The sequence below is a fragment of the Lactuca virosa genome, chromosome 9 (assembly GCF_052849685.1).
Source record: "Lactuca virosa cultivar CGN04683 chromosome 9, Lactuca_virosa_CGN04683_v6, whole genome shotgun sequence".
NCBI classification, from domain to species: Eukaryota; Viridiplantae; Streptophyta; class Magnoliopsida; order Asterales; family Asteraceae; genus Lactuca; species Lactuca virosa.
Window position 1 is genome coordinate 20,030,969 of NC_136434.1, and position 26,231 is coordinate 20,057,199.

General features: G+C 38.3%; 1 protein-coding gene across 1 annotated transcript; it reads left to right on the forward strand.

The window, feature by feature from the left end:
• The first annotated feature begins 13,110 nt into the window (after positions 1 to 13,110).
• On the forward strand, positions 13,111 to 13,566 carry LOC145138991 (uncharacterized protein At5g39865-like). The gene has a single exon (XM_079072969.1). The coding sequence runs from the start codon at positions 13,111 to 13,113 to the stop codon at positions 13,564 to 13,566; it is 456 nt and encodes a 151-aa protein (XP_078929095.1).
• Positions 13,567 to 26,231: the final 12,665 nt, after the last annotated feature.

The window sequence follows — 26,231 nt, forward strand, 5'->3', positions numbered from 1 at the left end:
TTGTATGTAAACCAAAAGGACATTGTCATTAATAGTAATATTACTGACTCGTTGCGACTGTGGGCAGTATCTTCCAACAATAACATCTTCAGTAACCACGTATAACCCTTCTATGGGAAAAATAGATAGAAAATGAGACAATGGATCACCCTAACTAACCCACACTTTATATCAAATTCTTCAGTCTCACTACTGTTAATCAAAACTAAAGACTTAGCCAAACCTAGACAATATCGAATTTAGTTAGACCACCTTTGAGGAAATCTCATAAAACTCATAAAAAGAAAAACAAATTATACGCCTTTCAAAAAATCAAACTAAAAAATCATTACCTTCTTTTTTTGTTGTTGTACCAATTAAATTTCCATTTACTACTAAAGGACCATGTAAAACCTGTTCCATGCTCATAAGTGAATCCACAACTTTTTGTCAATCGAATTTGACACCTTAGGTATCAAAGTAATAAAACATGAGTTGCAACCAATTGGGATACTAAAACTGACAAAAAAAATGATGAATAAAGGTAAAGATATCGAGCCAGAGAAAATCCTAATATCTTTTTTTAAAAGAAAAGGTGAATATGTCCAAAATTTAAGCTTTTACACTACTACAATCCTACACATCCTATCTCACCTCCTCTAAAGTAGTTTGAATTTCAATAGTAAGGATCTAAGCTGACTCCAACCTTTTGAGCCTAACACTTTGAGTATTAATCTAACCACCTTGAAACATCTCAATTTTTTTATAAATTTTGAAAAACCCAAATTTGACAATACTCAGATCCGTAAACGAATCACCATCTACTTTTACGCCTTTGATGCTTATATTTCTTCTTTTCTAAATAAGAATACCATGGAAATTCTTAGAATTCTCATCACCCTTGATAGCCCTTTGACCTTTCCTTTTAAGACATATCAAAAGCCTCTATTTTTAGTTGGATGTTCATCTTATGTTGATGTTCATCTTATGTTGGTGTTCCTCTTATGTTTCATCAGAGGAACACCCACATACTACATATCACTATGATACTCATCATGATACATAAGATGAATGTAGACAGTTTAAAGTGTTCAACAACTAATAGGGGGGGGGGGGTACTTAGTCCTTCTTTCCATTCCTATAAATTAGAAATAATGGTATTTCTTTTGGTTATAATAAAAAAGATATGTTGCGCTTATAAATGATTTGCTAATAACAATATATATTAATTCAAGGGTAATATTCATAAAAATCTCAATATTTTGGTTATTGGTTAAAAATAGGGTAATCTTCAGAAAAATTTCTATAGATTGGCCAAATTAATGGAAAAAGACAGAACATCGGCTAAATCTGCAAACCCGACAATCAAGGGGTGTTCCGAAGTTTTAGTCGGTACTTGATGAGATATGGTCCACTGGCATGGCCTAGACTGCTCTAGCGCGCCAGCCTAGCCTGGCGCGCTCCTGCCAGCCCTGCCTGGCGTTCCCTTGCTAGCCCTTGCTGGGGACTCCCTTACCAGCCCTGCTGGGGACTCTCCTGCCGGCTCGGCCAGGCGAGGGATCGCCTGGCACTCCCTTGCCATCCTCTCCTGGTGCGCGCCCGCCAGCCACGCCCGGCGCCTACGGGCGGCCTTGCCCAGCTCCTTGCTAGTTGGGCCTTAATTAGGCTGGCCCAAGGCCTGACCTAATTCCCCTTGACCTAATTGTCCCCTATATAATGAATAGTACCTCCTCCATGGAGGGGGACTCTTCCACAAGTGGTTCAACCGCCACTAGACCTTCCCCCATGGCTCAGCCGCCACTACCCTCCGGCCGGGTGACTCAGCCGCCACCCGCCGCCGTCAGCCACCATACACCACCACCAGCACCAAGATGGTTCTCTCCAACTATGGAGGACCATCTCAGATCTTCTAGCTGATCTAACTTGACCGTCGGAGTCCGCTCCCGGGGCACAGTCTCTAGGACGGCTCTAACGACTTTGCACTGTGATGTCCAGATCTCCGCCGCAGCAGAAGACCCGAAGACTCGTCGGAGTTCGATGTCGCATCATTTGGCGCCATCCCGGACTCGACCAACTAGCAAAAGCCTCAGTTGGTTTCAAGCTCGTTCTTCCTCAGATCTGATGTGTTTCATCTCAGCATCTGTGTGTAAACCCAATTATGTTTATTGTACATCCCTCAAGACCTTCAAAAAAATCCCTTGAGCTCATGATATCCTGTGAAAATTCTATTCCTGAAATTATTTTCTTGTACACACAGCTGTATACATTGTACATATCACAAAACCCAAAAAACCGTTCATCCTTTCTCACCAAACCCATTAGATTACATTTTGTAATTTTTAGCTTAAAAATATACCCTGGACAATAGTTTACTGCCCAGTAAAAAAAAGAAGAGAGGGGATGGGAAAATGGTGAGATGTTCCTTTGGAACCAACAGCAAAAGCAAGAAAACGGAGAATGGAGTTACCCTAACTCTTTAGTTACCATTTCAGTAAATGGTTTCTGGAAAAAAAAAAAAGTTGGAAAGAAGTTCTATAAAAAGAACTGATCTGTAAAAAGAGAAGAGACAGGAGAAATATAAATTTTGTTTGCTGTCACATGAGCCGATACACGCAAAAAAAAAAAGAGGGGGGGGGGGGGGGGGAAGAAGGTAGCAGTGCTATTGTATTGACATTGTTTATTGCACAATCCTATATAAGCTCGGTCAAAGATCCTTCTCACATCAGCCAATTAAATATAAATATACAAAGAAAAGAAGATGGGAAACAGCTGGAACAACGTCTATGTACAAACTGCCTATGCTCCATATCTCTAAATGAAAGATGGAGCTAAGAGTTACATAAAATGCATGGGTCCCACATGACCCGCAGAAAAGTCAAAATCGGGCCCCACTTGGTCATCTCTCTCCTCTGCCAACTTCGACATCAGGCCAGCCCTCACCGGCGACCTCAGCCGGACCACAGCTAGCCGCCTCAAACCCCGACGAACACTTCCCGTGGCCAGAATCGACTGCTGCTCCACCAGTCGCTTCCAGCGAAGCGACTTCAGTACCATCCACCAGCTTTCGTTTCTCAATCCGCCGCGTGCTGCCCTTTTCGTTACCATCGACTCAACAAATCAATGTTGTCGGTGAACTCCCAGCTTCAATCACCACAAACAACGCTCACCATCATCTTCAACCTCGTCCTGTCACCTACAACATCAACTCCAAAGCAAACAGAACCACCAACGAGCAACTATCTCCAGCGCAAATCACCATCATCACAGCAACGACTAAGTTCCGACAGCCTTTGTCTCATCGATCTGCCTCCCTCTGCTTTCCCCCTTCATCTCCGGGAATCGGAACGAGGGACAGTCGCCTTTGTCTCAGCACCATTGATCATCACCATCGGCTTCAAAACCACCTCCAGTCACCGACTGTCAACACTCGTCGCCGATCTCCCTCTTCAATCAACATTACCCGACGGGGAACCCCTCACTACTAGCCGTCGTTTCTTTCTTTGTTTATGCACCCTTGGAGCAGATCGTAAGTATAAGGAGGAGAACGGTTGTAAGATAAAGCCAAACACACCTGATACTAGGGGCATTCAAACGCACGGATACAAAGGAAAAGGAACTTGGGCCTCAACTCCATAAAACCTAACATCCTACATATGGGCTATAACATTTGATTTGGGCTCCCCATATTTTTTGGCATCTGGGCTGCCTAAAAAATAATCAAATGACCCAGTTTTTACAAAAATAAATTAGCCTGTCAATTGTTGTGACTTCGCTCAACAAACTAGATTCTAAAAAGTGCGTTGCGACCAAAACCTTGGCCACTCGGATTTAAAAAAAAAAAAAAAAAAAAAAAAAGAAAGAAGAAGAAGAAGAAGAAGAAGAAGATAATATGAATTTGGGCTGATTATTAGCGGGCTCCAACCATAATAGTGATTTTGGTCTTTAGCAAATTTGGACTTCATAAGTTGATATTGAATGGGCCAATTTTATAAAGACTAAAATCAAATGTCTAACATTCGCGCGCCACAAGTTTCGCTCAACAAAACGCGTTGCGACTCGAACTCTCGCAACAACTTTTCAAAAAAAATAAATAAATAAATAAATAATAGGGAGGGAGAAGAGTAGTACATTACTACTACTACTCGTGAAACATTTCGAAATAGCCATCAGTAACTGCGCTACGCGGCTATCAACAGTCGTGTTGACCAATCACGAGAAGTCTTGCTAATCTGATATCACCATTCATGTTAACCGGTCCCCGCTAGTCTTACTGCCCAGCTCTCAGTAGCCGCACAGCTCGACCTTCAGCAGCGACACGACCTAGTTCAACAGCTGCAAAGCCAAGTCATCAGCAACTACTTTGTCTGACTCCCAGCAGTTGCGCTGCTTAGCTCTCGGCAGCCGTGTTATCCGCTTTTTGTGAGCACTTGTGTCGCCTAGCTCTTTCCAGCAGCTATGTATCTCAGCGTCCAGCAGTTGTACATCTATATTTCCCTTTTCTTCGCCCCCTCTAAAAAAGGGGGGGGGGGGGGGAGTAGGGTCGGTGCGACACCATGCATAGGTGATTCCGAAGGGGCAGAGTTAAAGTACATGAAGGGCTGATGATATGCATGACAGTGCACTCCCGAGGTGATATTAATATTCCGAGTCGGAAGATCAGCCCCGCTGTTCAACCCTCGGTAGTCTCGTTGCCCAGCTTTCAGCGGTCGTGCTGCTCATTTATCGCTAGCAGCTCGATGCTCAGTTCTCAGCGGCCCTGCTGACCAGTTCCTGACAGCAGTTTCGCTACGCACCTCCTAACAGCAGCTACACTATCAAGTGCTAATTAGCACCGCCACATAGCTCTCCGCAAACAGCCAAGACAGCGAGGCATCATTTATTAGTACGACTAGCGATGCAGCAAAACATCAGGTACCATTCCGCTTTAACTCAGACTGGTCACACGAGCTAGACACATAGATTGTAGGGTGCTACGCCCAATCAGGCAAGGTTCAGTACCCTCGCCTTGAGTCAACTGGCTTCCCAGCCCGACTCCATTACAGCGGCACGCTCCGCATGTGAGGTTCAGTACCCTCGCCTCGAGTCGCCTGGCTTCTCAGCCTGACTCCATTATAGCGGCAAGCTCCGCATGCGAGGTTCAGTACCCTCGCCTCGAGTCGCCTGGCTTCTCAGCCCGACTCCATTATAGCGGCAAGCTCCGCATGCGAGGTTCAGTACCCTCGCCTCGAGTCGCCTGGCTTCTCAGCCCGACTCCATTATAGCGGCACGCTCTGCATACGAGGTTCAGTACCCTCGCCTCGAGTCGCCTGGCTTCTCAGCCCGACTCCATTATAGCGACTTGCTCCGACCATTCCACGCGACGCTCTTCCGCGTGAGTTATCTATGATCGTTAGCAGCCAAACCCGATCCGTTACACGCGATGTTTTCCCGCGTGGCATCTCAATGTCCATTGGCTGCTAAGCCCGAGCTATTCTCCTAAGCCGCGCAACATAAGTCGCGCATCCTCGCGCACCATAAGTCGCACATCACAAGCTTATTCCACGTCTAACACCATGATCTCGATGTGTCCTCTCTCTCAGTCATCATGGTTCTCTTGTGCTCGGACGATCGATGAAGTGTTATCCACTTTACAACCTGCTATAGTGAGGTTACTCTCCAGCAAGAAGGTCAACCCTACCTGTAGCCTCGCCGCGTACCCCACGACATCTCTGTTTCCTGGCTCTCGAAAATGGTCTCGCTGTACAACCCTACCTGTAGCCTCGTCGCGTACCCCACAGCATCTCTGTTTCCTGGCTCTCGGAAATGGTCTCGCTGTGCAACCTTACTTGTAGCCTCGTCGCGTACCCCACAGCATCTCTGTTTCCTGGCTCTCGCTGTGCAACCCTACCTGTAGCCTCGTCGCGTACCCCACGACATCTCTGTTTCCTGGATCTCGGAAATGGTCTCGCTGTGTAACCTTACCTGTAGCCTCGTCGCGTACCCCACAACATCTCTGTTTCCTGGCTCTCGGAAATGGTCTCGCTGTGCAACCCTACCTGTAGCCTCGTCGCGTACCCCACAGCACCTCTGTTTCCTGGCTCTCGGAAACGGTCTTGCTATGCAACCCCAACCTATAGCCTCACTGCCTGTTCCTCAAGAATTCTGTTGTCTGGCTATCGACAATAGTCCTACTACGTGACCCTCGCTAGAAACCTAATCGCACAGCTCTCAAAATCTCTGCCACTTATATTATGGTCAGCAACCTTACGGTTTATTGGTTCGACGACATAGTCTGACGCGGCTACCTACGCTACCCACATCAGACTGGGGGGAATCCAGCTAGGTGTAGCCCAAGCAAGAAATACCTCCAAGACGGTTATTAATGCAGACTATGTAGATGGTTTTTCTGTCATTCCATATGCGCATGACTACCACAACATCTGTGCCGCATAACAGTCTTAGGGACTGAAGGGCAAGCTTACAGTTTTTAACTACCCCGGCCCGGCATTCCATCGACATCAGTGTCGTGTAACACTCTTTAGCAGCCTCGGTCCACATCGCACCGATCAGCTCGCACTCCTCTCAATGAAGGAGTATCAAGTCAGATCAAGCAGTGTTTGGCTCATCGCACAACCCCACGGCTCTCGTGGGCGAGGTTCGGTCATTTTTCTCTATTATTTAAATGCTTTGGTGCTATATCTAGTCCGATCTGATTGTCAGCAACTCAATCGCATCAGACTAGGGGGACTTGACGACGCACAGTTTATATGACTAGTTCCAGTCTGATGTCATTGGCCGCGTACCAATAACACCAAACTGGGGGGACTTGATGATATATGGTCCATTAGCATGGCCCAGACGGCTCTAGCGCGCCAGCCTGGCCTGGCGCGCTCCTGCCAACCTTGTCGGGGACTCCCTTGCCAGCCTCGCTGGGGACTCTCCTGTTGGTTTATATGACTTAGTCCAGTCCGATGTCATTGGCCACGTACCAATAACACCAGACTGGGAGGACTTGATGAGATATGGTCCACTGGCATGGCCTAGACTGCTCTAGCGCGCCAGCCTGGCCTGGCGCGCTCCTGCCAGCCCTGCCTGGCGTTCCCTTGCTAGCCCTTGCTGGGGACTCCCTTGCCAGCCTTGCTGGGGACTCTCCCGCCAGCCCGGCCTGGCTCTCCCTTGCCAGCCCTTATTGGGAACTCCCTTGCTAGCCCTGCTGGGGACTCTCCTGCCGGCTCGGCCAGGAGCTCCCTCGCCTGGCACTCCCTTGCCATCCTCTCCTGGTGCGCGCCCGCCAGCCTTGCCTGGGGCGCGCCCGCCAGCCACGCCCGGCGCCTACGGGCGGCCTTGCCCAGCTCCTTGCTAGTTGGGCCTGAATTAGGCTGGCCCAAGGCCTGACCTAATTCCCCTTGACCTAATTGTCCCCTATATAATGAATAGTACCTCCTCCATGGAGGGGGACTCTTCCCCAAGTGGTTCAACCGCCACTAGACCTTCCCCCATGGCTCAGCCGCCACTACCCTCCGACCGGGTGACTCAGCCGCCACCCGCCGCTGTCAGCCACCATACACCACCACCAGCACCAAGATGGTTCTCTCCAACTATGGAGGACCATCTCAGATCTTCTAGCTGATCTAACTTGACCGTCGGAGTCCGCTCCCGGGGCACAGTCTCTGGGACGGCTCTAACGACTTTGCACTGTGATGTCCAGATCTCCGCCACAGCAGAAGACCCGAAGACTCGTCGGAGTTCGATGTCGCATCAGTACTATGTGCTTTTTTGTAGATAAAATTTAGTTTGAGATTTTTTTTTCATAATTTGGGCTAAAATATTAGGACCTTACTGAAGATTTCCTTAATAATAACTATATGAATAATCACAAATATAGATAGATTAAATATACATGTGAATTCGAACAAAATTCACATTCAAATGTGAATCTAGCTAAATTAAATGTGAATCTACATAAATGCATTTGATTTTTTTATGATTTTAACATTTTGATCATAAACAACATTTTGAATATTACTTATAAAATATATATCATATGTAATATTCTACAAGAAATACTACAAATGTGTAATATTATGTGTAGTATTCTAGTCATTATATATTTGTATAAGTAGTATTCTAAACAACTAATGTTAGAATATGTGGAATATTATACACGGACTGTGATTTTTATTCTAATTATATTTTTATTCAAATGAAAAGATTCTAAAAGTATAAATAAATAAATAAATAAATATATTCTTACTTTTTCATTTTTTTTAAATATATTCAATTTTGTTTTCCTTTTTTCCTTACATATGAAACATGCAATGTCATGCCTTGTTTAGAAAACCATGTGGTTCCTTTTTCAGATTCAATCGAGCATTTCAAAACATTTCAACCAAGTCGGTTCAACTAGAAAGTTAACTAGTTATGCATGTATAAGAATTAGTGTTAAAAAGACCGAGCCCAAATTGATCATTCCTTAGATTTTTTTTACTAAATTCAACTTATATTTAAAGTAAGCTGATTTGAAGCAGGTCTCAACAAGCTTATGTTGTGAAAGTGTTAAAGATGAAACATCTATTTATAGTGGAAACCACCTCACAATTTTCTTCTTGGAGTCGATATGAGACTCGTTGATGCTACCAAATACGATGTCTTGTATTATCTATAGTTTTATTTTTTTTTTCCTTTTTTTTAAACACATTTAGTTAGGTTCTTCAGAATATTTAAGGTAGGTCACAATTTGTTTTATATATAACTCATTGTATGTAACTTCCAAAAAATACAAAGTAAAAGTTTCATTTTTCCATCAACCAAAACCATTCATTCAATCATCCCAAAAGATAATCAGAGTGTAATGTATTCTCAAAACATCAAAGTAAAGTTCTAAAATAGATAGTGCGGAAAAACTACTGGGGATGCAGTGCGATCAAGTCGAGCCCTTCCCTTTGGAACTAGAAGTATCTGAAGCATTTAAATAGAAAACCATAAGCACAAAGCTTAGTGAATTCTCCAAAATACCACATACAATACATAATAATGGGCCCAACCCTAGGGGTATATTTCAATCCATGTGAATGTTATGATCCAACCTACTCTTACAATCACTTCCTTTGCTACAGCCCAGTTGTAGTCTTTCCTACCATGATCCAACCATGGTCTTTCATACAAGTATTTTGATCCAACCATAGTCTTTCATACAAGTGATGTGATCCAACCACAATCTTCCATGCAAATGTTGTGATCCAACCACAGTCTCTCATGCAAGAGTCACAAATACAATCTAACGTCCTACATAGTATAGTGAGAAGACTCACCTCACACTCAAAACCGAAAACACCAAAACTTGAATAGTCGAAAAGTTGATTCTACACACCACCTAATGAAAAACCAAAGTCAAAACTTCATCTACCCTCTAAACTAGCAACTTGACTAAAAGTCAACCAGGTCAAAAGTCAACGGTCATCGGCAACCACGTTGTGACCAACTATTGGACACATCGTGGCTATTCAAAGCAATTGCGACCAACTACACCACCACATCGTGGCTATTCAAAACAGTTGCGACCAACTACACCACCATGTCGTGGCAAAAACACGAATAGATAATCGTGAAGATCCCCCGCCCCAGCACAACGTCGTGACAAGCAACATGCCACGCCGTGGGTTTTGGCTGAAGACAACTTAATTGATTAAGCTCTTAATCTAATAAGCTCTTTACTCAAACTTTCCAGAAGTATTCCTAGGACCCTAAAGGTTTATAAAAATCCAAACTTTATGGACATGCATGTCCTTCATTCCAACTTGGTCAAATGATAAGAAATGGAGTCCAAACTCCATGTAGGGCACTAGAATTTCACAAGAATCCAGATCTGAAACATGTAAGGCATTTAGGACCCCAAGACCCATAAAGTTGCAAACTTTAAGGTAACCACCCATTAAAACATCACCAAAAGTACCAAAAGTGCTTAAATCTTAAGTCTACAAGAAATCAACCATCAAGATCCGAAATAGAATACTTACAAAGTTCTTGAAGTTACTCAAATGAAATCCCTAAGCTTGCCAAGTGGTTCCCTTCACCATAAAGTTCTCCTTCTTCCTTCAAAGATCACCAAGAACACCAAAATGAGCTCAAATGAGGAATCAAGGGATTAGGGTTTGATTTATGGGCTTGGAGGGTGATAGAGGCTGATGGTGGACGAAACAATAGTGATCACATCCTTCAAATAGGGCCGTAAGCCCGATAAATTAGGATTTGAGCTTGGGACACCGCCACATTGTGGCCACTACATGACCACGTCGTTGCTTACTTAAAATGATCGCGGACAAAAAATGGTTGCCACATCGTGGTGATCTTACCCACCACGTCATGGACATCAAAACTCCACAAGATTTAAGCATCAAAATTCATACCTGAAAACCAAATATTACATTGTACACATTTAAATTTAGGTGGTCATGTGACCCACCGTGTCTCCAAATAGACTCGCCCTTAGTTAGAAGCATATCTCATTGTCTCATAAAATCCTACTAGTCTTACGTGAATTCTACTATATATATATATATATATATATATATATATATATATATATATATATATATATATATATATATATATCCCTATTTTAATAAATAAATAAGTTTGTTCTCCTATTGACAAATGTCACAATATTAGAAATCCTCATTAATGTCATCCTATTAATTATCCATTTTAAATTTTAAATTTTAAATTTCTCACTCTAATTACATTAAATTAATAGTTGATTCTTCATTTCAGATTTTAAATTTCATACTCTAATTACATTAAATTGATAACATTAGAATAAAAAATAAAATAAAATAAATATATATTATAAAGTGATATAATTTCATGTATTTATTTAAATTAACGATTATAATTTTATATAATTAAAAAATATCTCTTAATTAATAATTTATTTGAAATAATTGATTAATAATTTTAAGTTTTTACTATGAAATTTTAATTAATTTTATAACCGTGATTCTCACGGATTATATATATATATATATATATATATATATATATATATATATATATATATATATATATATATATATGGTGATGAGATTCAGTCATGATCATCGAAATTGAAAATATCAACGACCAAGGAAAATATTGTAGATTTTTACATTGGATGCTAATGAATCATATTATATCAAAAAACTCACTTCCCATTTTTATGTTTTATTTTTGGGTCATGTTTTTTATCGAAAAAGAATCCGAATATACCAAAATTCATAGTTTTTTATCATATTTTCATAGAGATCCATATTAATATATAAAAAACAATATTTTTTTTTCGAAAAAGACTCACTTCGGTTTGTTGTTTTTTTTTCAATATTTATGTTTATTTTTTATCCAAAAAAACTAAATACACCAATATTCTTAATTTTTTGTCCTCTATAGATAGACATCAGCATCGGTGAAAAAAATCATCTTGATCTGTAAGATTCACACTATGAATTTGAACTGTAAATATTTTAGTTTTAACATTTACAATGTAAATCTGTAAGATTCACACTATGAATTTGAACTGTAAATATTTTAGTTTTAACATTTACAATGTAAATCTGACTTGCTATTTCAACTATTTGATAATTCACAAATTAATTTAGTAAAATTACATATGAATCAAAATACATATCCTTGTAATTTTATAATATTTTAACGTTTTGATTACTCATAAATTAGTTTTGTAAAATTAAGAAGTGAATTTATTCACATTGTTAATTTGATCTGTATATAATTTAGTTTTCAAAAATTCACAATGTGAATCTGACTTATTATTACTCATACTGTGAATATTAATTGAAAATAATTCAATTTTCAATAGATTCACAACGTGAATCTCAATTAATTTCGAAAAAAATATATAATTATATACATCAATATTAACGTCTATTTCAAGAGTACAAAAAATTATGAATATTAATAATATTTCTTTTTATTTTGTTGATAAAAACAAACCTAAACATTAAAAATAAAACAACAACAAAATAAAGTGAGCTTTTTTCTATATTAATTTTATAAATTCATAAGTGAATTTATTTACAATGTGAATCTCTACAATATATAATTTATTTTTGAGCATTCACAATGTGAATCTGACTAACAATTATTTACACTATGAATCTTAACCGAAAGTAATTTAGTTTTTAGCAAATTCATTATATAAATATGAGCTAAATTTCAAAAAAAAAAATGTTTTTTACATCATTGTGAATTTAAATTTAACGAATACCAAAAAATATTAATTTTGATATATTTATTAACTTTTTGTGATAAAAAATAAATTTTAACTTTTCAAAAAAAAAAAAAACGAAATCAGTTTTTTGAAAAAAAAAAGTTGATTTTTTTATATATCAATATGGATATCTAATTAAAGAGGATGAAAACTCATTAACAATGGTATAATCAGTTTTTTTCCGACAAAAAACATGGCATAAAAAAACTAAAAAATAATTGGATTTTGGTATAATCAGTTTTTTTTTCCGACAAAAACCAATCCAGTGCATGCGTGTCAAATATACCAATCTACAATCATTTTTTTGGCCGTCGATCGTTTTAAATTTCGACGCTATAGATTGATTTATTGATTAATAATGGTTCTCTACTAAACTTTTATATATATATATATATATATATATATATATATATATATATATATATATATATATATATTCAATCGAGAACATTTTTTATTGTGAGAATATTTGAGAACAATTTTGGACCACTAATTTAAGTATTATTATAAAAAAAACCGTTATTTGTTCTTTTGTTAATTATTTATTATAATTTTACAATTAATTATTAAACAAATAAAACTACCTACCCTACCTACCCCCAACTCCACCCCACCCACTCCACTGGTGTACATGTTAGTACGTCCCTTTAATTTCGTTGGACCACCATTAAAAGCATCAGACAGCTGTCGGAACCGCCGTATTGTCATCGTCGGTCGTCTAACTGTCAGATAGCTGCCGAAAATGCCATTTCTCCGCTCTCTCCGAATCTGCTTCACCTCCTCGTCTCATCTGAACTGCCTGTCGTATCTAGTTTCGTCTGATCTGGTTTTGAAGTTGAAGGCCACCATATCTGGTTCGCGGTCACCATGATACAGATCAGGAATCCGGAGAAATGTCCACCGGAATGAAATGTTGTCGCGTCAGGGTAAAAATGGGGAGATCTGACTGTGTGATTTCGATTTCGGGAGCTGAAAAGCAAGTGGTGGTACGCATGACGCGTCTCCGTGTGGTCCGACTGACATTTATGGGTTGCACCACTGTTCAATCAATCTTACAAGGGTTTCGTGTCTCAATCGAGCGTGATTTGTTGATGAATTTCCGGTTCCTAGACGAGTTACAGAATATGATAGCTGAAGGCTGTGATGACGAGATCGAAAAGACCAAACTAATCGTACCTAGGGTTTTCATCGACGGTAGCTACGTTGGAGATGCGAATGAGTTCAGGCAGCCACACGAGAACGACGAGCTGAAGAAGTTCATGGAGGTTTTAACTTCTCCAGCTTTGTTATTTTCTACTTCCCAAGTCGCCATTTTCGTCTGGTTCTATTTTGAAACTGTGTGTTTCTAGTCATGAAGATGACTGTAACGAAGGTACCCCCAACTCCACCCCACCCACTCCACTAGTATACATGTTAGTACGTCCCTTTCATTTCGTTGTACCACCATTAGTATTGTCATCGTCGATCGTCTAACTGTCGGATAGCTGCGAAAAACGTCGTTTCTCTGTTCTCTCCGAATCTGCTTCACCTCCCTGTGTCTCATCTGAACTGTCTGTCATATCTAGTTTTGTCTGATATGGATTTGAAGTTGAAGGCCACCAGATCTGGTTCACGGTCTCCATGATACAGATCAGGAATCCGGAGAAATGTTTACCGGAATGAAATATTGTCGCTTCAGGGGTAAAACTTGGGAGATCTGACTGTGTGATTTCGATTTCAGGAGCTGAAAAGCAAGTGGTGGTACACATGACATGTGTCTGTGTGGTCCGGATGGCATTCATGGGTTGCACCACCGTTCAATCAATCTTACAAGGGTTTCTTGTCTCAATCGATCGTGGTCTGTTGATGGACTTCCGGTTCCTATATGACTTAATGAATATGATAGCCGAAGGCTGTGATGACGAGATCGAAAAGACCAAACTAACCGTACCTAGGGTTTTTATCGACAGTAGGTACGTCGGATATGCGAATGAGTTCAGGCAGCCACATGAGACCGACGATCTGAAGAAGTTCGTGGAGGTTTTAAATTCTCCAGCTTTGTTATTTTCTGCTTCCCAATGTGTGTTTCTAGTCATGAAGATGACTATAACGAAGGTACCACCTTTTTTTTTAATTCTTCTTTTGTTTGTTGTAATTTGTTTAGGATTTGTCCTGTCATATTACTTTTTTCTTTAATTTTTATTATAATATATACGAGGATTGCTTTCTGCAAAAACTTGCTAGCCTTGTACAATGCCTGAAATATTTTTTTAATTATTTCTCCTAGACTCCTAGTGTATTATGTCATTTTCTCTTTCTAATGTGTTGTCATGTTGAGTGTTTTTTTGTTTATTTTAATTATTTTTTTAAGCTACTATTATTGATATATCATATTTTATTTAACCGTAATCTAATCTTTGTTTTCATATTTATATTAGTATAATTATTGTTTTTGTATTTTTTTATTATGATACGAATTTATAGACCTGTATAACTTCATTATTTAAATATCAATAATGAGAGTAACTATTTATGTTATACATCTGTTTATAGTGAACTACTAATAAATTCAACTGTTAAACTTATTTAAATTTTGAGAAATAGGTAAAACAAATAAAATTATATACACTAAATAAGATATTAGTTCATAACATTTTTTTATAAATAGAAAACACCATTTATGCAACAGTTTGCATCTATAAAAGAGATATTATATAAATATAATTACTGCTTTTTAAATACATATAATCATATGTGATTAATACATATAATTACATTTGATTAAATACACGACTACGAGTATTGAATCGAGAACGCAAAAACTGATCTTATCTATATAAATCGTATGTGATTAAACACATAGAGTCACACGTGATTAATACACAATAACAACTATTAAATCGAGAATGTCAAAACAAATCTTATCCACATTAATCATATTTTATGAAATACTTACTTATAATCACATGTGATTAAATACATAAGAAAAATTATTCAATTGAGAATGCGAAAAAAAAATATTGGCCATATAAATCATATTTCATTAGATACATATAAATCACATCCAAAATTATTGAATTGAGAATGCGAAAACGAATACTTTTAATCATAGGTGGTTAAATACATGACAAATATTATTGAACTAAGAACACCAAAATAAATCTTGTCCTCATTAATCACATGTGATTATATGTATTGATCATATTTATTTAATCATATGTAATTATATCTATTTAATCACATATGATTTATTTGCACAAGATACGTTTTCACGTTCTCGATTCAATAGTTGCTTTTTGTCCACATTAATCATACGTGATTAAATACATGAGAAAAAAAATTATTGAATCAAAAACATGAAGACAAATCATTTCCATATAAATCTTATGTGATTATATACATATAAATCACATTCAATGCAACTACAAGGTATTTAATCACATGTGATTATATGTATCCAATCACATATGATTTATGTGGACAATATTCATTTTCGCGTTCTCGATTCAATAATTGTTATGTGTACACTTTAATAATATGTGCTTAAATACATCTATTCACATGTGATTATATGTATCTAATCACATATGATTTTATTCGGAAAAAAGAATTTTATTTATATAAATCATATGTGATTAGATACATATAATCACATGTGATTATATACACAAGAACAACTATTGAATCAATGACGCAAAAACAAATCGTGTCAATATAAATCATATATGATTAAATACATACAACCACATGTCATTATATTTATCCAATCACATATGATTTATGTGGACAAGATTCATTATTGCGTTGTCGATTTAATAATTTTTCTTTGTCAACTTTAATCATATTTTATTAAATACATCTAATCACATATGATTATATGTATCTAATCACATATGATTTTCATGGACAAAAAAGAATCTTACTAATATAAATCATATATAACTAGATATATATAATCACATGTGATTAGATATATATAATCACATGTGATTATATACACGAGAACAATTATTCAATCAAAAACGCAAAAATAAATCTTTTTCCACAATAATCATATGTGATTAAATATTATATAATCATATTTGATTAAAAACATGAGAAAAATTATTGAATGGAAAACATGAAACTGAATCTTGTCTGTATAAATCATATGTGATTAGATACATATAATCATATACGATTATATGTATTTAATCACATGTAATTTATGTGACTAAATACATATAATCAAACATGATTTATGTGATTATATGCATTCAGTCACATCTGGTTGCAGATAGTAGGTGGTAATGGTATGATGGAGATGGGTAGTAGTGGGTGGCGGTGAAGGTGGGGGAAGGTGGTGGGGGTGGTGGTAGTAGGTGGTGGTCGTGAGTGGTGGGTGATGAGGGTCATGGCTGATAGTTGGTTTATGGTAATTATGGATGGTGGATGGTGTTGGTGGTGAGGGTTGGTGGGGGTGACAGGTGGTGGGTGGGTTGTTGGTGGTAGTGTTGATGGGTGTGTGATATAGGATGGTGGTCATGGGTGGTGGTTGCATGTGGTAATGTTGGTGGTGATGGTGGTAGGTGGTGATGATGTTAGTGGGTGGTGGTGGTAGGTGGGTGGTTGTGGTAGTGGGTGGGGGTGGTTAGTGGTAGGGGTGGTGGTTGGTGGTGGAGGCGGGTGATGGTGGGTGGGTGATGGGTTGTAATTGGTGGTGGTGATGTGTGGTCGTGATGGGTGATGGAGGTGGGTGGTTGTGGTGGTGATGGGTAATGGTGGGTGGTAGTGTTGGCCGGTGGTGATGGTGGTCTTGGTGGGTGGGGGTGGTTATGGCAGGTGGTGGTGATGGGTGGTAGAGGTGGTGGTGATGGGCGGGTGGTAGTGATGGGTGGTGGAGACGAGTGGTGGTGATGGGTGGTAGAAGTGGGTGGTGGAGATGGGCGGGAAGGGGTGATGGGTGGTGGTGATGTGTGGTGGTGGTCGGTGATGGAGGTGGGTGGTTCTGACATCCCCAATTTCACAGCTAGAAAAGACCGATTTGTTTATGCTTAATTAAAAATCTTAGTATCCTTTCCGAAGAAATGTATTTTATTTATATTAAAACATTGGGATGTCATCGTCAATACATAAACATAAGCATAACGAATTATTACAAGCCTTACAGTGATTAAACTAGTGGCCTAATACTACTTGAATCTCTCGGCATAATGTATCTTTCATATAGCCACCTGTGATACAATAAACTGAGTGGGTCAGGTTGAGAAACCTGGTGAGTATATAGGGATTTCAATCCCACAATGTGATAATAATGTATATCTCAAACCTGCAGATCCAACTATTATCGTTAACACATATATATATATATATATATATATATATATATCATATCTCTAAAATAATTTATCCCATCCCGTCGATTCCCACGTATAGATCCTATACAACGATCTTACAAGATCTAGCCTAAAGGATCATTATGAACAACAAACTGACGACACTGCTTCGGAAAATTCCCTGGCAGCAAACAAGGATCAATAAATACATCAAATGAGGGGAATGGAACATGTTTCACCACGAACCTCCGTTCGTAAAAACAACAAGACAATTAAGTCAGGGTTGGTTATCTAGATAAATGTTCCTAGAAGCGGTCTGACATCGTGAGGTATCTTACCCCCAGACTCACCCTATCCGGCAATACAACATCAGACACCCTGGTAGTGGTCTATTACTGACACACTCTATTAGGCAGTCTACAAAGTTCCCTCAATTACTTCGTGAAAGGAAACACTGATACATGAAGCTCGTCCGATCACTTCATAAAAGAAACGATGACTCCAAAGCTCTTCAAAATAAAAAGTATGGGGAAGTACTAATAAAGTAATCTCATATGCTCCCGTACCCCGACATGCAATAGTGTAAAAAAGAAAGACTTTGTACATGATAGTACTTCTGGCATATTATAGTACCCTGGTATGAGTAGGACTCGTACCCTAGAACATAATAATACCCCGACACAAGTAGCACCTAAGACACAAAGCTTTAAAAAAGACTTGGTACATAGAAAGTACTTTTGTATGTAAAACATACTCCATCAATCTCCTCGAACAGAGTTTCTATTCTCTATTCCGATCACACACGTACCCTTAATAAGATAGTACCCAATATCCAACTTAATTGAACTAAGCATCTCTTTTAATTCTTATTTCATCATTAAGCAAGTCTACAATGCTTATAATCAACTTTCAATACTAACTTTGTTACGACAACACTATCTTAATTTAGTGTAATATTTTATACATAGTATTAAGCATTAACATACATTCATCTTCTCGTTTATAATACTTCTATTATTATTATCGTGTAAATACATCTCAACACATATAGAACCATATCTGGTTCGCATAGGTAGGATCCTATCGGAGGTAGGGTCTATTTGGTATACGAAGTATACTGTTTGGAAATACCACTTTAAACACCTCACTAAATCACAACCTAGACATCATCCCTGTAAGTAGATCAATCAGTATAACGACTTTGAATCACTGATAAATCTTGTTTATGGGTTCATAATAATGATAATGAACTTAAACGTAAGTTATACTTAAAGTAAGGTAAGCATAACTCACTTACAAAGGAGTTTAGCGAGGAACCGAGCTCTGCGCGGGTAGAACTTCTGAGCCGAAAGATCTTCTTATCGAAGCCGTCTGGAACTATGGGATTCACTACTAACACCTAGGAGGTGCTAGGGAAAGGAAAAGAGGCTTTGGGGGTGTTTGAGAGAGAATTGGATAGAAAGATGTGAGAAAAATGAGTGAAAACGCCTCCTATTTATAGGCTGCCAGCACCCGCGTACGCTGGGCGTACACACGGGTACGATGGGCGTATTCCGAGCTATGATGGGTGTACTCTTTCCACATGTCACGATCAGATGCCAAGCCGTGGGGAAGAAGGTGTGGCTGAGATGGTGTCACGTGTCACTCGTTGGTTAATCCCAAAAACTAATTATCTTCTAAAATCCATAACTTTTGCATACGAGCTCCGTTTTTGACGTTCTTTATATCCACACGTAGGTAGCGACGTGATCTACAATTTCTTTTAGACTCCATCAGCTAGTTTTGAATTTATTTTTAAAGTTATATTTTAACAGGCTTAGACAGTTAAACTCCGTTAAAAATTCATAACTTTGTCATCCGACGTCTGTTTTCGACTATCTTTATATCGTTGAGATCCTATTAATGAGATCTTCAATTCTCGTTTAGGCTGTGTCGGCTAATAATCGATCGATCTAAAATTCGATTTCCGAACTGTGTACTGCTACGCTAAATCTTAGAAAAATCATAACATCCTCAAACGAAGTCAGATTTGGACGTTCTTTTTATGTACGTTCTCGGTTTAACGTATACTATGATTTTCATTTAGATCTCTAAGTTTAAAAATTATTTTATAAAAAATTCACTTTTTACGATACACGGCGTCGTGCCGGTTTTGTCGCAAAACTTCGACGGGTCATAACTTCTTCGTTATAGTCAGATTTCAGCGTTCTTTATATGTACGAAATCCTTGTGACATATACTATACTTTGGTTAAGATTATTTATTCTAAATAATTTTATATCAAAAAGTCATTTTAACGCTTATTATCTCTAAATTGACTATCCCAAATCTATGGGCGTTATAATTATCTCCCCCTTAGGATGATTACGTCCTGTAATCATCAACGAGATAGGGCTTGTATAATGACTCCATACGTTATCTCTTCATCCTAGGTAATAACCGTAACTCTTATGTCCTTTCAAATGAGTATCTAACTCGTGGACTTCTTAACTGCAGGCGGTGCTCAATCTTGCACCCGCTCTTCATACTATGTTGGACTTTCAATCGTAACCTTCGAGTTACAGACTTGATCTTTATTGGAGACTCTTTCTCTTTCTTAACAGACTTGACTTAAGATAAGTTATTTACTTCGATTACCATAACAGACTGATGGGTCATGTTCTAATGACCTCTCATTGTATGATGCAATGATTAGACTCAGGTCTTTTTTAGTCAAATTCCAAATTGGAATATACCTTCCTTCATGTTCTAATGTGATATAATCACATTCTAGCATGTAGTACTTCTAGCTACAATCCTATTACTTTAACTGCAATTACGATACTTCTATTAATCGCTTCAATTATTTTTACTTCAATCTTCTGGCTTAAATCAGATGCTACATCGAACTTGGTTCTCTGAACCATGTAACATACTCATCTTAGTCGGACTCGATTTGATATGACCACTAGGGTCGGAATAACAATCATCTTCTTAGTCATTACTGAAACGATGGTAACGACAGATATGAACAAAATGGAATCAATTACTAGTGCCTTTGTAACCTCGTGACTTTCCCTGATCCAAGTGTGAGTCATGTGCTTCTGGTAGTATAGGCCTCTACTACCTTTCACACCTACTCATACTCGTTCCAAGTATTGTCTCGCAGTTCTCCAAGTCACCACACAAGAAAAATCATATAACAATTTAACACATCGGATAACAGAACTAGGGTTTATATTATTTCTTGAAACGATTACATAGGTATTCAAGTTCACCCTACATTATGCCTTTTATATTAGGCTACACCACATGATACTATCTATATGGATACTTTATAGATCCTTACTCCTAATCCCTTGCATCCTCGCCTACTTCATTAAGAATCATTTGGAATGCTCTTGCCTTTGGCTTTGGCGGTGCGTTTGGCTTTGTAAATCCTTCCCTCTTTGGGCAGTCTTCTTGAAGTGTCCTTCTTCACCACACTTTAAGCAAAATTCTCTCTTGGTACTGCATTCGTTGGCATAGTGATCAGTCTTCCCGTATTTGAAGTAGGTCACCTCTTTAGAACATCTCCCAATGTGTTTTCTTCTACACTTGTCACACCACTTTTCCTCATTACTATCCCCATACCTCTTGTTATTGGGGTCAGACTTCGGGAACCTACTTTTTTTTCGGATCTTGAAGACCCATCAAACTTCCTCTTCTCGCCAACTTCAACCTTATTAGCAGTTCTGCCTTTGACCATTTCTTCAACAGACTTAGCAGCCCAGATGGCCGCCTCAAGAGTAGGTGACTCGCGTACTGGCATAGTGTACTCCCTGATGGGTTTTATACAAATAATCCTATGTGTGCATGCAATCCTAATTTTGGATCTATGTTTTCACTATTAGACATACAACATATGAACACAAAAGAAAACCCTAGAATGCATCTAAAATTTTGAAATACACAAACAAAAGATTAGAATACATACCTTTGTTGCTATATAGTAATAACAACTAGTTCCTTGAATTTCCTTAGCTCTTAAGAACAAGTACCACAATTCTAATACCTCTAATGGCTCACAAACACACTAGAGTGAGAGGATGAATATGAGAAAGAGGAGAGAGGGTAGCTTGATCCAAAAACGGCTCTTTTAGGGTTTCTCGAAGGGGTGGACGAAATCTAGAGCCTAGGGGGTCTATTTATACTTGAGGCTAGCTAGGGTTTCAGGGTGGAAACCCTGATCCCTTAACTTAGGGCCTAAGTAAGTCCATGGACCTCCTTGCCTTAGGCCTATGACGAAAACTCCTAGATCCTTCTAGGATTTCCGACCTAGACCTAATAAGGGTGATCCAATGGCCTAAAGCCTCAACTATCAAATAATTACAAAACAGCCCCCTGTACTTTTAATCAGTTCCTTTAATACCAAAATTAATTCCAAATTAATTTCTGATTAAATACTAATTAATAATATGATCTCTAATTAATATATTATTCTTATAATATATTAATAAATCATATTTATGCCCTAATTTATTATTCTTAACAATAAATCAGCCTCTCTCCTTAACAGTCATCCTGTCTAGTCACTAGTATGAAGGCAACCTAAAAGGACCATGCAACTATCGAGTCAAGTACATCCCAATTATAGTTATGGTCTTAGACACCTAATCCAACAGTCTCCCACTTGGATAAGTCTAATAACTATAACTGCCAATGTAACTTCAGGATCCGATTAGCAATCGTAGCTCTCAATAGCCGTTGTCGAACTCTGACCCAGTCAATGACGCGTCCTTTAGATAAGGGATCATGTAATCCTCTGTTCTTCAAGATATCATGTGGAAAAATACATGGAACATAGTCATACCTTTTTGTCCAGCAATTTATTTCCCGATTTCTGATTAGTTTGACATAGAACTTAATTGAACACATCAATTAAGTCCTGACCGGGCCCGACACATAAGTCAACACAAAATCATCGAGGGACCCAAGATATCGCTTTTAACTTCTTAGGATAAAAAGAACATATAAACTTTGACTTATATGCTTGTACTATTTACTCATTAAATTGTACACAACAATACGTTTTATAACATCAAGTTACTGATGCGTTTACGCATTATCAATGCACAACCAACTTGTAAACAATAACTCATATATCTCGGTTTAAAGACTATACGAAATTATCGTCTCACAATCACTCGTGATAAATTCCATGAAGTGATTTATGTGAGCGCGAGTTTAATCCAATACTCAAATCTTATTTCAGGAGCACTCATGAACGCTGCAACAAACTTTTGCTATGTCTAAACGCTTAGACAATCTACAAGCCAATTCATGACAGTCTTGCTCAATACCTAATTCCAAAGTATGATCGACTGTGGATAGTTTGAATAATCCTATTATTCAGGAAGTCAAAACATGCAAAAGTGAAACAATAGTAAACAATTGACACAAGATAGTAACTTTACTCATAAATAAAACTCTTTTATTCAATCATCGAATGTCAATTACATTTTTATCTATGCCAAGTTTCTAAATAGCTATCTAATCACTAAAACTAATATCTTCCTTCAGCCCAATACTCCTAGCATGCTGCAAGTGCTTAACCCTACTCAGTTCCTTCGTAAGGGGATCTATTGGGTTCTCTTCTGACGATACCCTCTTTACTACGAGGAGTCCCTCTTCTACTCGATGTCTGATGAAGTGGTATTTTCTGTCGATATGCCTGGATCTGCCATGATCCCTCGGTTCCTTGGTTAAGGCGACCGCACCCTTGTTATCACAGAAAATTTCCATAGGCTCCTTTATGGCAGGTACAACTCCAAGGTCTCCAATGATGTTCTTTATCCATTTTGCCTCCTTCGACGTTTCGCTCGCTGCTATGTATTCTGATTCGCACGTTGAATTAGCTACAGTCTCCTGCTTGGAAGTTCTCCAAGTCACTGCTCCTCTATTCAGGGTAAATACCCAACCCGACTAAGAGCGGAAATTATCTCGGTCGGTCTGAAAACTGGTGTCACTATACCATCACACTCTCAAGTCATCACTCCCACCGAGGATAAGGACCCAGTCCTTAATCCTTCGTAAGTACTTAAGAATGTTCTTTACCGCAATCCAGTGAGCTCTATCAGGATTCCCTTGATATCTGCGGACCATGCTTAAAGCGAAGGCCACATCAGGGCAAGTACATGTCATAACATACATGATTGATCCAACTGCGGAAGCATACGACACTCGGCTGTGACACCAGTCAAATTTTGGTCAAAAAGAAATGGATCAATAATCGTAATTAGGATGAACCAAGTGGTAGAGTTTGTAACAAGGTTTCCAAAAACATAAAGAACACTGAAATCCGAGTTATAACGAAGAAGTTATGACCAATCGAAAATCCGCGACAAAACCGGCAAAACACTGTTCAGTGTAAAAAGTGAATTTTCGATAAAAGGCTTTTTAGCCTTAACAATCTAAATGAAAGTTTTAGAATATGTTAAACCGAGAACGTTCATAAAAAGAACGTAAAAATCTGACTTCGTATGAGAAAGTTATGATTTTTCGAAGTTTCGGTTTAGCAGTAGACAGCTAAAAATTCGAAATATAAATCGATTGATATTTAGCCGACGCAACTTAAACGAGAATCGAAGATCTCGTCAAAAGTAGCACAACAGTAAAAAGATAGACGAAAACGGACGTCGGATGAAGAAGTTATGAATTTTTAACGGATTCCCGTCCCGGTCTGTTTAAAATAATAATATTAAAAATAAAGTCGAAATTAGCCGACGAAGTCTAAACGAAAGTCATAGAGTATGATTTTACCTACGCGTGCATATAAAGAACGCCAAAAACGGAGCTCGTATGCGAAAGTTATGATTTTCGCAAGTTTTGGCACAAAAATAAAGAAAAATAGGAAAACCGGACAATTTCGCATGTGCCACGTCACCCTCGCACGTGGCAGCTGCTGAGTGGACCGAAGCATTGCGTGGCACCTCCTGATTCGACCAACTCCGCGGTCCATTCATCCTCGGACAGCATCGCAGGAGACACCCCTCGGACACCCTCCTTCGCACGTGTCAATCACCCATTGGACCGAAGGAAGGTCCAATCCGAGCCTCCCACCTTGCAAGCATGCGGTCCGAAGCAAGCCTCCCTTCGCCACCTGTCCGACGCGTGTCAACCTCGCATGGCTTCAGGTCCGAACCTTTGGACTATATATAGCATGCGAGGGTTCCGAACTAGTTTACACTTTTCACCCCTAAATTCATTCTCTTTCACATCTTCCACTCCCATAAGCTTATATACAACCCCTAAAGCCCCGGTATCAAGTCTCGAACCCTAAGCAAGCCTCGAAGCCCCGAGATTCCCGAGAAGTAACCTCTCTCCTGTCGAAACTCTGCCCAAATTGAGCCGGTTTCTCGTTAAATAAACTCTTTACGGGAAACGAAACGCGGCCCGAATCACCGCTTATCAAGGTGAGTTCATACCCCTATAATATACCTTTTTAAATGGTTTTATATGCTTTTTAGGGGGGGAATACAAGTTTAACACAATATTAGATTGTGTTAATAACTGTATGTGATAATAATCACACAAAGAATTTCCGTATGCTTTTAAGAACTACCAAATACTCTCAAAATAACGTGAAGCCATGTTAAATCTTTATAGTCATGTAAAAACTCCGTTAAATTCTTTGAAAAATGTTTTATAAGCTATTTCAAAGTATAAATGCCAAAATCATGTTTATATATGTATAAATATATAAATAAGATTTGAAGGGCTTAGGACTAATGAATTATCCTATATCTTTTTCCTTGTTTGGATGTGGAATTAGGGTTGTATTATTTGTCCGAAGGTCGTTTCCTTCTTAATTATATATATATATATATATATATATATATATATATATATATATATATATATATTATACATATATGAGTCTAAAAGGTTACTCCTTTTAGTATCATTACCTTTGTATCAGGTTAAGCAAAGGTGATATTCCATGAGAATTCATGCTAATCAGATAGAACATATAAATTATAATAGGTATAATTTATGATTCAAAACTAAATATACAAGTATGATTCATGACTGTATACTTTCCAAGGAAATTATCAAATACATGTTTGGAAAACTAAGAATATACTGTCAATCATTATTTCAGAATGATTGGGTTTTCAAAACTAATATACATGTAACGCTTAATATGCTTTTTATGAAATTCTATATTCAGGTTGTTTAATTCATTTTAGACAACATAGGAAGTCCTGACATTATAACCAGAATCTCCAGCCGGGGATCGAAACAAGTGTGTGTAGATCTATATCGGGAATTGACAACCCCGCACTCAGGCTGCTAGCTACAGTTAGATGAGTGGCAATTGTTATCACCAGTTTAAACGCCCACAAAGCGTTTGTTTCAGGCCATCCGTCATAGTATGGTTATAATAAAAACTACTCATTAAAAAGGTATTAACAATACGTTAGTGTATAAACAAATAAACGAAAGTACACCTTCAAAGTACCAGTTTATAGAATACAAAATACAATGGTTTAATACAGTTTCCATTAACACCTGGTGGAGCCAGGCACACTCTCAGTTTCAAGTTTTCATAAAGCAATTACAAATACAAAACAATAATACAAAGAGAACGGTTTATGGGATTAAACCACTTATTCAATGGAACTTAGTCACTCAATCTCGGTAAACTAGTATAACATAAAAGACCTTTAGTGGTTAATTCTATAATTCCTTAGTTGCTA

Bases quoted from the DNA above. Each gene is read 5' to 3' on its own strand.
- LOC145138991 (XM_079072969.1), top strand. From the start codon at position 13,111: ATGTCCACCGGAATGAAATGTTGTCGCGTCAGGGTAAAAATGGGGAGA.